Source organism: Nelusetta ayraudi, unplaced genomic scaffold (assembly GCF_046127955.1).
Source record: "Nelusetta ayraudi isolate G7.1 ecotype Tasmania unplaced genomic scaffold, CSIRO-AGI_Nayr_v1 ptg000042l, whole genome shotgun sequence".
Taxonomy (NCBI): domain Eukaryota; kingdom Metazoa; phylum Chordata; class Actinopteri; order Tetraodontiformes; family Monacanthidae; genus Nelusetta; species Nelusetta ayraudi.
The window spans coordinates 10619718-10631305 of record NW_027466092.1 but is presented as its reverse complement, the minus strand read 5'-3'; the positions used below and the strand labels follow the sequence as shown (position 1 = coordinate 10631305).

At 42.5% G+C, this 11588-nt stretch overlaps 1 protein-coding gene across 1 annotated transcript; it reads right to left on the bottom strand.

The window, feature by feature from the left end:
* Nucleotides 1-4727: 4727 nt before the first annotated feature.
* On the bottom strand, nucleotides 4728-11287 carry patl2 (PAT1 homolog 2). Its single transcript, XM_076035504.1, has 19 exons — nucleotides 11111-11287; nucleotides 10474-10615; nucleotides 10100-10365; nucleotides 9942-10004; nucleotides 9808-9861; nucleotides 9566-9724; nucleotides 8991-9065; nucleotides 8318-8466; nucleotides 7737-7811; nucleotides 7503-7626; nucleotides 7301-7418; nucleotides 7001-7107; nucleotides 6852-6905; nucleotides 6631-6773; nucleotides 6347-6503; nucleotides 6042-6173; nucleotides 5853-5950; nucleotides 5623-5763; nucleotides 4728-5508 (listed from the first exon to the last, which is right to left on the bottom strand). Exons 1-19 carry the CDS (start codon nucleotides 11132-11134, stop codon nucleotides 5475-5477), a joined length of 2115 nt encoding a protein of 704 aa, XP_075891619.1. The 5' UTR covers nucleotides 11135-11287; the 3' UTR covers nucleotides 4728-5474.
* Nucleotides 11288-11588: the final 301 nt, after the last annotated feature.

Sequence of the window (11588 nt, the reverse complement as noted above, 5' to 3'; positions counted from 1 at the left end):
TTGTCCACAGTTAAAGGCTAAATGTGCAACGTCAAGTGAGTCTTCTGACATGAAATGGAATGCAAAAATACAAAATGTATATTTTTTGTTATACAAAAATCTTCAAAAAATGTGCATTTGTGAATTTTGGTGATTTATAGTCAAATACAGTTGAGTCCAGAATGTGGATCTGCTCAGTCTCTTTACCCTTTTATCTTTATCATTGAATAGGAAACACCTTTAGCACTTGCAATATCCTTTCCTTCCAGTAGATGTCACAATTTTTGACACTGGGCCGTTAATTAAAGATGTCAGGACGAAAAACCAAACAAACAAAAAGCAACTTGCCTTTGGTCCCCCCTCCCATGGTGGCACGAGCAGCTGCACCGTAGCCTGGAATGAACCAGACTTGTAAATCAAAACCAGCAGCCTGACCAAAACTCAAGCTGCTCCCTGCTGAAGCAAAGGACTCACCCATTCCTTTATTTGGGTATCTACCAAATCCATTTTGTGCACCCATTGCCTGACCAACACCTGAGAAAAACAAAACAGCTTGACATGACATTGTCACAAAAGGGGAAAAAAAGCAGGTACATTCTGATCAGTTACCTTTTGACGGCATTAGCATTCTTCCAATGCCGCCACCATTCTGAGGTTTCTTCCCTGGATGTGAAAAAAAAATTATATATATGACAACAATGAGCAACACTGTCAGCCATGAACAAAATGATGGGTTTTCATATTTCTTACTTGGTACAAAAAGTACCAAGTTCATGGACTTACCATTGGGTTGTGGCCCTTGTCCATTAGTTGGACCAGATGCAGCTCCATAACCTCAACAAAACACATGAGAGAATAATGCACGTCAATGTTTTGAATAGCAGTGGAAAAGAAAAAAAATCAGCTATGCATCTACGTAGTCATTTTTTGCTTTACACAGAAATGCCATATTGCAAACAAAATGTACAGACCTAGAAAAGATTGCAAGATTATTCTAAGTGGCCTTAACTGATGGCTACAGTAAGCACGTTTTTAATTAATAACATTTATTAGAGTGTATTTATCAAATTTCTCTTACGTTTTCTTTGTTTTTCCTTATTTTCCTCTGAATGTTTGAGATTTTTTAGATTCTCTCACACTCGAGTGGGGGGAAACAAGTTATGCTGTTGAGGATGTTTCTCACACCCACAAAGTCTTTGAAGTACAATCGCACACTCAGTATTTAAAAGTCACACACAGACTCGGGGTGTCTCTGATCATTTTCGGGATGTGGCAAACCTCCAGACTTTTGCACGAGTCAATGGAGCGACTGTGTACAAGCACTAAAAACTATTCTCTTCCCTCCTCACATGCAGATGTTAAATTTAGACTGCTGCCGCCACGGAGGCCCGGCCGCCTTTGATTCCACAAACCGAAGCCGACGGCAAAGAGAAAAGAATATATGATTGCTTGGTGTCGTGGTAAGAAAGGCTGTCGGAGGGCCGAGCATAGGTGCAGGCGGCAGCGAGTGCTGCCGAGGGTCCACTTTGGCACGATGGTTTGAAATTTGACAGGCAGTCCAGAGCATCTGAAAGGCATCCATCTCAGCTGGTTGATCTCTTCACTCTTTGACTGTGTTAGTGCTTTACAGGAGAACTCCCTCCAAGAGGGCAGGAACAAGTTCTTTCTGTAGGTAGGTTAATGAATGATGGCTTCAGTGTCTTACCATTTCATTTGAAGCCCTGAAAATTTTACCTTGTGTAGATTTCTAAATAGAAGGAAGAACACATGTCAAGTGCCCATCGATAAGAAAACTGATTGTTTAATTTAAATGCTGCCATTTCGGTCAGTGGAAACTGGACACTCTAATCCCTCCATAAGCTTCAACTGGTCCAGAATTCAGCTGCCCGCATCATCACCCGAACCCCATCCATCCACCACATTCCACCCATTCTCATACAGCTTCACTGGCTCCCCATCAAATTCCGTATTGACTTCAAGATTCTCCTCCTAACCTTTAAGGCCATTCACAACCTCGCCCCTCCCTACCTGTCTGCCCTCCTCCATGTCGCCACTCCCTCCCGTACACTCAGATCCTCTGCCTCTCTTCTGCCCGTCTCACCACCATGGGGAGCAGAGCTTTCAGCCGCTCGGCTCCCCAGCTCTGGAACTCTTTCACTCCACCTCAGAAACATGGACTCACTTCCCCTCTTCAAATCCTCCCTTAAAACCCACCTGTTCAGGACTGCCTTTTCTCTCCGATTTGATTTGTTTTGCAAATTTTCATAGCTTTGATTTTACTTGTTTGCATTTTTTAACCCCTTTTTTACAGCCTGTGTTTTTATGATTATTATTTATGATGTCTGTAGGGTGTCCTTGAGTGCCAGAAAGGTGCCCTCAAATGAAATGTATCATTATTATTATTATTATTACTCTGAACCTTCATGTGAAACTTTTTACAATCAGCCGCACTGAAAGATTTCAAGATTAAAAAAAAGAGAAAAAGAAATAATCACAATGATACTGAATGACACTCGATGTCCACAGGACTTATTGTCATCTTAACCACTGAAAGACAGACAAGTTTTTCTATCAAACATTTCTATATTTCTTAGAATCGACTGGAAGAATTGGACCAAATAGAGGTAACAATTGTTCTTCTGAGCTCCACAGCTATTATCCAATTAAAATGGCTGCATCCTTTGCTTTCTCAGCCAAGTCACATCCTGCATCTTAAACAGCACTGGCCTCCATCACACCCACCAAACAATCCAAACTACAGAGTTGATCACATTGTTTTCCATCGGGGGGGCCTCCAGCTCTGCCTTCCACTCACCCCCTGTGTGCGCCACGTGCACCAGCCAGAGAATCACCGCGCTCTGCAGCAGCACTCGTCCAGACATCGTGGCGGCTCGCAGCAAGAAGGAAGATGTTGCTGTGCTAGTGGGAAGACCAAGAGGCAGCGGTGAAGCAGGTGACGAGGAAAAGGGTCAGTGGTGCCGGTGGCGAGGGTCTAATGTACCCTCTGGTCCGAGGGGCCCCGCCCAGCCATCCACTTCTCCTGACCCCTCCACCACCACCACCACCCCTAATTTGTTGGTAGAGACGCCCTGGGTATACACACAGACACACACACACACTAACCAAACAATTGGTCACTTAAAGGGCATTAACACGTGAGGGAGAGAAAGAGTAGCAAAGAGAGGGAATCTCCAGGTTGGACGCTGACTGATAAACTGAGGATGGAGAAGTTGAAGGACATACAGTTGGGCTTCCATCACCAGGTTCATCAGCGCCGTGTTCGGTTTTTCACACGCTGTCAAACCATCGAGGCACACATCATACATCACACTCATTAATCATGAAGTCACTTAAAGTACAGGTTTCTCACGTGTTGACTCAGTACTACTCACTGCTACGTCCAATACAATGCAGCCTTCAAAGAAATGTAAACAGCTGATCCATTATCTCTTTGGTCAACTTAAAAAAAACACATTACACACTTCTGTAAAAAGCACACATTATGATGTCACAAAGGGTACAATACCTCTTCCAGGTTAGTGACAACACTGTTCCACCTCAAGTCCGTCCAGGCCTTTGGAAAGTCCAATAAATAAACAGTTTTAGCAGGAAATTGATACCAAACTTTTTTTTTTCTGCAGCCGTGTGCAAACAGAGGGCTAAATTTGAAGTTTTCCTGACATCTGAAGAATCAGAATGTCTTTGTCATTGTACAAAGTACAGCAAAATTAAAAAGTGCAATCCTATACATTAATTTCTTTTGGAAATCAATTACACAAGGCAGCGTTGAAATGGGTAAAGTCTGGAACCATAGAGTAATGACATCACTCCTGCACACTGAGGATCCAGTTACATGAAGAAATATTGAGAGCCTCAACCCTCGTCTCCATGGTCCCAACACACACATACACACAGCTGGTGACGAAGAGTGGCCCTTATACATTTTTTAAAGAGTAAAAAAGAAAAAAGAAAAGATATCTCACCTTTGACATAGATTCCTCACTTGAAGTCCAAATCCTCTTCTTATGAAGTCAAGGAGAGGTTAACGGCTCCCACCACGGCCTACCCAGACCTCTCACATACTTGGCTTCTTTACAAACACTCCGTGGCTCCGCTGCTGCTGACAAACCGTCAGTCCAACCTCTCACCATCTGGTAACAAATGGCCCTTTCCACTAACTAGGGATGAGAAAAAAACTTGAGCTTTCCATTAAATAAACCTTTTGAACAACTTTGAACATTTGCATTTCCCTTTCAGAAAAAGACAATACAAATATCTACTGAGCTTTATCATAAAATGCTTCCAGTAGCCCAACAGGAAGAAAATCTCCCATGGACTGAGTCTCTTTTCCTTTACTTTTGTCAGAGTTTTGACTTAAAATGAAAACAGCCATGCGCTCAAATATCCACACTGGCATGCAACACCAAGCATGCAAGCAGTAGTATTTATTAGCATGTATCTGCCAAGTCTGCAGCACTTGTCTTGTTTAACCCAGTTTACACCTCCAGCAGTTTACGGCTCTTCTGGCTGACAGCTGTCCCAAGTGTTTGTTCTGTACTCGACATGTGAGAATGCCACATCAATTTCATCAACTAAACAGAAACATTTAACCCCCTAAAAATATGCTTTGCAGACTTGAAGTCAGTTTTAAGTTTCTACAACTGGCACTCAATGAGGGCATTAAAACAGAACGGTGTCAACAGGCATGGAACGACCTCTCTGTATACAGGGTCAAGACCTGAACTAACAAGTTGGTAGACTTGATCCAACCATGACATATTTTCAAATATTTTTTTTTTTATTTGTGTTGCAAGTGCTTTACAGTGGTGTCATTTAATATCCTGTTTCCAAAAGAATACAACTTAAAAAAGCTTAACTGAAACCATCTAAGAAAAATTACATCAAATACATCATAATCAGTATCAACACATGGATACAAAAATGTACACTTTTTTTTTTTTTTACAAAACAACCCAAAATACATGGCTTATGATGGACCATGCCATGATAGCTTTTTAATAGTTATAATATTAACATATCGGCTCAGCTGTACAATCATAAATTACGATACAATCCTTAACCTGGTCAACATTTGGACCAACATATTTCTCATTAATGAATCCTTATTTCTTAATTTATGATAAATGTTACCTTTTTTAAATTAATGTTATGCAAGTTCATATTGTGGATGGTATAGGATTTTTTTTTCAGAAAGAAAAATAAAATGTACGTTTTTGACACCGACTTCATTTGTTGGAGATCACAGGTAGGAAAGTAAAACAATCAGATAAACCAAATAAAAAGGAAAACAGTCAAAGAGTGCAAAAGTGTGAAGGGATGAGGGAGGGGGGGCCCAAAAGTAAAGAAAATATTTATACGCATTATATTACATGTTTTTTTTTTGCGCTGAACACCAAGTTAGTGAGAGAGCTCTGCTCTAATGCTCAACACAACCAGGCCACTGGGCCCATCGTCCTACTGGCTCCCACTCATCCTCAAGACGGAAGCGCCAGAAATCCAGTTGCAGACCTACATTCAAAAAAATGTATATACACATATCTAGATATTGGGTCCATTGGCACATTCATTATGTCTAACAATATCATGGCCTTGCTCCGAGGTGTTAAACAAAATGGAACTCACTCCATGTTGCTTTTCAGCTGGTGCACGGTGCGCTTGTCCAGGTAGCGACAGAAGAGGGTGAGCAGGTTGGAGGGCAGGAGGAGCGGCTCCACCAGGGAGCAGTGGGACAGCTGCTCTGCTACCTGGAAGATGATGTCCGTCCTAAAAGACAACAAAACAAAATAATATATATTTTAAAAAATATATGAGATGCATGATCCAGTCATCTCATTGATGTGAAATCCACGCACCATGTCTCAAAGTCACCAATGCTGGGCTCCAGAGGAACACCTGAGGACAGCAGCTTCTCTCCTTGGGAGAGCAGAGCGTACAGCAAGGACAGTCCGAACTGAAAATTAGGAGGAGGAAAGGTTTGATGAGCTCCATACAGAAATATATATATTTAAAATAAGAGGGAGGTGGAGCAAACCAGAGCAGACCTTGTTCTGACATGCCAGCGTGAGGGACTCGTACGACGTCACAGACGTCAAATCTTTGAGGACGTTGATCAGCTGACTGAACGTCAGACCTCCGATCACATTACGCAGTGAAGGGTAGAGCACAGGAAGCGCCTCAGTGGGAAGAAAAGAAAGTGTAATTGTAAAATGCCTTTATTTTACTAACTGAGCATTGAGCAAGTATTTTGCCCTCAGATAATACAAGAGTCAATCTGCCCTGGACCAGAGGAAAAAGGGAGAAAAAAAAAACAAAACATTCCAAACTGCACTTGGACACAGGCGGCTACCTCTTCTGCGTCTCTGCTCATCAGTGTGGGCAGATTTGTGGTCACGACTCTCAAGAGTGTCAGCGCCTTCTGATGTTTCAGGAAGGGGAGCAGCCGAGCAAACAGCTTTTTGCCTTTTGAGACAGCCAAGAAAGGAAGAAACTCCCCTGCTACATCTCTGCTTGAAAACACAGCAGGGAAAAAGAAAAGCAGTGCCCCTATTTGACACAAACATTCTATTGATTCTGAGCAAAAACATGAACCCGTCATCGTCCACATCAAAAGCAGGTTCCGGTGTAACTCACACGGACTCGTGGTGCTGCAGCTGTGAGTAGATGTGCTCCACTTTCCTCTGAGTCTCTTCCACCAGTTTCTTTTCCTCTGCCTCAGGCAGTGCTGTGGTTTTCATCCTGTCTGTCTCCTCCACCTCCAGAAGAACTATGAACAACTGAAGAGCAGAACACCTTATTGGGAAACCAGAAGAGTAAAAGAAGGTGAAAGACATGCAAATGTAGCCACACTGCACCTTTTCTATCTTGCTCAGGACCTCCAGCCGCTGTTGTCTGGTATCTTTTTGCTCCTGTCGTAATGTCAAAGAAGAAAAAACATTTGGCTGCAATGAAAATGTCAAATTAAGGCAATAGTCAGTGGCTTCAAGTTACTCCTAATGGTCACCTCTTGAGGACCTTGAGCTTGGACTGCGTGCACTGCACCAATGGCCCGACGAGGAGAATAACAAGTGGACACAGCGACTTGACCCAAAGAGCCTTCAATGTGCACCACTGAGAAACAAACCAGACAGTTTCTTTTTTTTAGTTTGAAGATTCTGTTTCAGCCTGGAAACTTACAAGGCAGATCTACCAGAGCATGATGGGTTGTTCTGACAATGTCGAACACAAAAACTAACAGGGGAAGAAAAAAAAAAAAAAAAAGACTCCAGGAGACTTGGAGCATCATGTCAATGAGCAGGAGAACCTGGTGTGTAGGAGTCAGTTTTGGTGATGTATGGCGTGGTGAGCTTTGGCGGCTCCTTCTTGCCCCTGATGCCCAGCTCCTCCTCTGCCATCTTTGCCTCTATCCGCCGGTAGTACTCCTACGACCAGGCCAGACATGCTGCTCATTCAAACCATCAGTCTTTTTGATCCAGCGCTCACAAATGTGCTCCCCTCAGCCCCACCTGGTAGTAATAGTCTTCAAGGTAGGGGTGTTCACTCTGCAGCTGAATCATCTGCAACCTAGTGATCCACTCCTTCTCCTTGGCCGTCATCAGGTTGCAGAACGGATCCCAGCAATCTGGTTTTCTTCAAATATGAAAAGCATACATGACGAGATGAAGGCCAAACTTTTATTTTTTTTTTATTTGTATTTTTTTTTAAATTCTAAACTAGACAGCAGGGGACGTAGGACCGACCTTGGGAATGCTCTTTGTTTCTGACTAAGGAGCCTCTTGTGCTGGGGGTGGAGCTGAGTGGCTGGTCCAGGGTACCTGCTTTAGCAAACAGTTTACAACCATAAAAACATTGATTTAAGAAAATTCCAACAGAACCCTTTTGGTTAATTTAAATCAACAAACAAAGAACAGAATTCACTTTTAGAAGCTGCGTATAAAAAAAATAAAAACCCTCAGGAAATGCAGTACGCTTTGTATCAATACATGGTGAGCATCTTGAACATCTGTATTCATACTCTAGTGTTTTTTTTTGTTATCCTCAAATCATGCAAAAAGTCAGTGTTACCCTGCAGAGGAATCTGCTTATGCTTCTAAAAACATTTTTTTAAATGACAAATAATCGATAGCTATGAGGTGTTTGTTTAAAAAAAAAAACCAAACAGATACGTACCAGGTTTGCGGCATATGCAACTACACAGAATGGCATTTCTAAATGCCATTAAGTAGTCGAGGGATTTATTTGCCCGAGAGAGTAAACCAACACTTCATGCTGAAAATACCAGAAACCAAACATTCCTGTGACACGATGCTACAGCACTCGCCTCAGATGCTGCACCGAGTTAGCCGAGGGGCTGTAAAAGGGGGACGGTCCTGGAGAGTTGGCACCAAAGCGGAGCTGCATCATCTTGGGCGCCAGAGGGCGAGGGGTTGAGGGGCGGGGTCGGTTCAGAGGAAACATCAGGCCTCCCGTCTGCGTCAGGATCACAAACGGTCAACTCTGAAATGTGTGAATTGAAAGTGCGAATAGAAAATACACCTCATGGACAGTTTGTCCATGCTGGTTAGTTTGAATTTGGTATTTCAGGTGATAAAAAAGGAATATTTAGCAAAACTAAAGATGAGAAAGCTCACATATAAAGGTCACATTAAATGGTCCAATGTGTCACATGAGATGGTGCTGTAAGTACGAGAACAGTGAAGTATTTCAAAATATTTAAAAGGAAAAAAACAGACTGCAATATGCAAAGAAAACAGTTATAAAAATAAAGGCCACCAAGTAGAAGTGATGGGACCTCTACACTTGAAATAATGGAAGACAAAAATTCAGATCATCCACCTCGATGCTTCTGGTGAGCTTTTACAATAATTGCTCATACATCTACTGTGATTGACGTAATCTGTTGCAAGAACAATTTCTCTGAGCCTCAAAAAGAAAGAATTGAGCAGATTTATGGCTTTCATTTCAACACTGGCTCATTTACGCAAGGTACAAACCTGACTGTAGTGCTGTCGAGGCAGTAACGGCTGACGTAAAGGCATCTGCGATCCTGGTACTCTGGGGGCGTGCATCTGCAAAAGGGACGATTTAACAAAAGAAGCAACACACCAGGCCGTGGAGTCCAATTGTCTGGACTCCAGACAATAACATAACATAAGTGCATTTTTGAATAGAAGAGCAAAGAAGAAAAGTGTTGTTGGTTTTTAAGAAAAAAAAAAATCTTTCTGTGGAAGGCGTCCTTCAGCCTGAGATACAGTGAGGCCTGAAAAATCAACAAGGAGAGCTCAAGGCATTCCTCAAAGTGTTGAAATGCCTTTATTTCCACAGCAGAGTCACGTCATGCCTTTCAAACATGCTCTAACGTGCAAGCAGGCCTAATGTTACCAAATACCGTCAAAAATTCCTGAAAGCACGTTTGATGGCATTTTAAATTGTCTCAGCAATACAGGCTTTTTTTTTTTTTTTTTTTTTTAAACAGTGCCTTGAAGTCTCCTTTTCGATTTGTGAACACACAAAAAAGTTTTTGTCCTGGGCAAGAGCTGGAAGTTAATTGGTCAAACTCTCTCTGAACCTGAGGGAGGCCCCTGTGGCCAGGCTGTCTTCTGGGATAGTATCCTCGGGGTTCCCCCCTCCTGCTCCTGAAGGAAGACATGGAATAGGGCAAATCCGGGAAGTTGGCCGTCGGATGCGGACCTCTGCGGCCATCTATCACACACACTATAGCACTGTCCTAAGAAACAGAGGCAAAATACCCAAAACATTCCTGAACCATACTGTTATTCAGCTTACAGCTTCATTTTAAATGATCCCAACCTGTAGTATTGATCCTGCAATTCTTCTGCTCTTTCTGGAGGATGGTGCCAGACACTAAAAGCATTAAGGAAAACATTTTAGTTGAGTAGAGATTTTAGGGGGGGGGGGAGACATATTTCAAGGTGTACTCTCACATTGTCCTCGCGAGAATTCCAAGACACGGCATTCCCACAGTCCACTATGGCACTGTCAAGACCCTTTTGAAAGCAAACACGGTTTAGTGTGAGGACAAGCTGCAGCAGATTCAGCTGATAAAAAAAATAATTCAAGGAGCGAATAAATTCCACACCACCTTCAGACTAGGCCTCCCCTGCACTATCCTTATCACTGCCGGGTCCTCGAACATTTGCCCCCTGCCCAGTCCTCGTCTGTAACCCCTGCCTCTCCCCTGCTGCTCTGCGGGGGCCTGAGGTTGGTAGCGTGCTCTCTGTCTTGGCGGGGAGTGCGAGCTTTGGCGGGACAGCGGAGGTTTGGGGTCCGGCGGAGGTGTTGGAGGAGGCTTTGCGAATGGGAGGAGACCACTGCAAAGGTCATCTGTGCTTTCTTGTGTATCGAGATCTGGAATGTAAACAAATAAAATGTGCTTGAAAAATGAAAAAAGAAATCTAGCAAAAAATATTATTACAAGCAACGAAATATCTATTTTTAAAGTGTACATGTACACACCCACGCCAAACGTCTCCTCGTTGTACACATTGATCTCCTCATCCTCCTCTGCCATGGCCTGCAGAAGCCCACAGTCCATGCTCGTCCCATCCTCTGGATCGCTCCACTCTGCTCCATCTTCAGGCCACTGAGCCTGAGACTCCTGGGGGAGGTGGCGGGGTGGGGTGGGGTGAGGTGAGGAGAGATATAAGGGTAAAATAAAGAAAGCCATTTCATTGAAAATTCAGAGCACCAATTTGTGTTGTCAAGGTAAAAAAAAAAAGAAAGAAAAAAGATTAACATATTGAACTGTTGGACAATATTTATTGGCACAATATGGCTGTTTCACAAACGAATCTACTCTTCATAAAAATAAAAATCTCACTTTTATTTTGGTGAATTACAATGAATAGATTCCAGAGATTTAACCCAGATTAAAACGAAGTAATCAAATGAAATACTTGTAAGCCTACATATTTTTTTCTTTGTAATTTCATGAGTAGCTAAATTTAAAATTCCTCTCATGCTGTAAGAAACGAGTGTTTTCGAGTTTCTACATCGTTACCTAGAAGCAAAGGACTCCAATTTATGATACAGCTTCCCCCCAACACATGGAGAGAGAGAGAGAGAATAAAACAGACCAACGATAACTACTTACTTGTTGCTGGTCCGAGTCACTCATTGTGTGTGTTTTTAATGTTTTTATTTACGCCACGAGACAAAGTCCCTTGATGACTTGCCTCACGAGGTTATCTGCTCTCTCTGCGGCCCGCGAGGTGTCGCTCATTAACCCCTAATTGAACTCACCTGTGAGCTGCGCAGACGTCACACACGCCTCTCCGCAACCACTTAAGAGCTGTTTTTGTGTGTGTTTTTGTTTTTTTTTTGGTTTTTTTTTAAGTGTAATTTTTGGTCTATTGTTCATTTTTAGTTTTTGAACTGTGATCAAGTATGAGTTCATTATAGTTCCCTGTATGGGTTCACCATGATATTTCACACATGTATTCATGTATGAAATATCATGAATTCATGATGAATAATAGGCACGGGCTCTGAATTGTTTCATTCTGGACAGATACCAGATGACTGTTGCATTGTTTCGACTGTTTCCTTGTGATGTGTTTTTTTCCTCGATC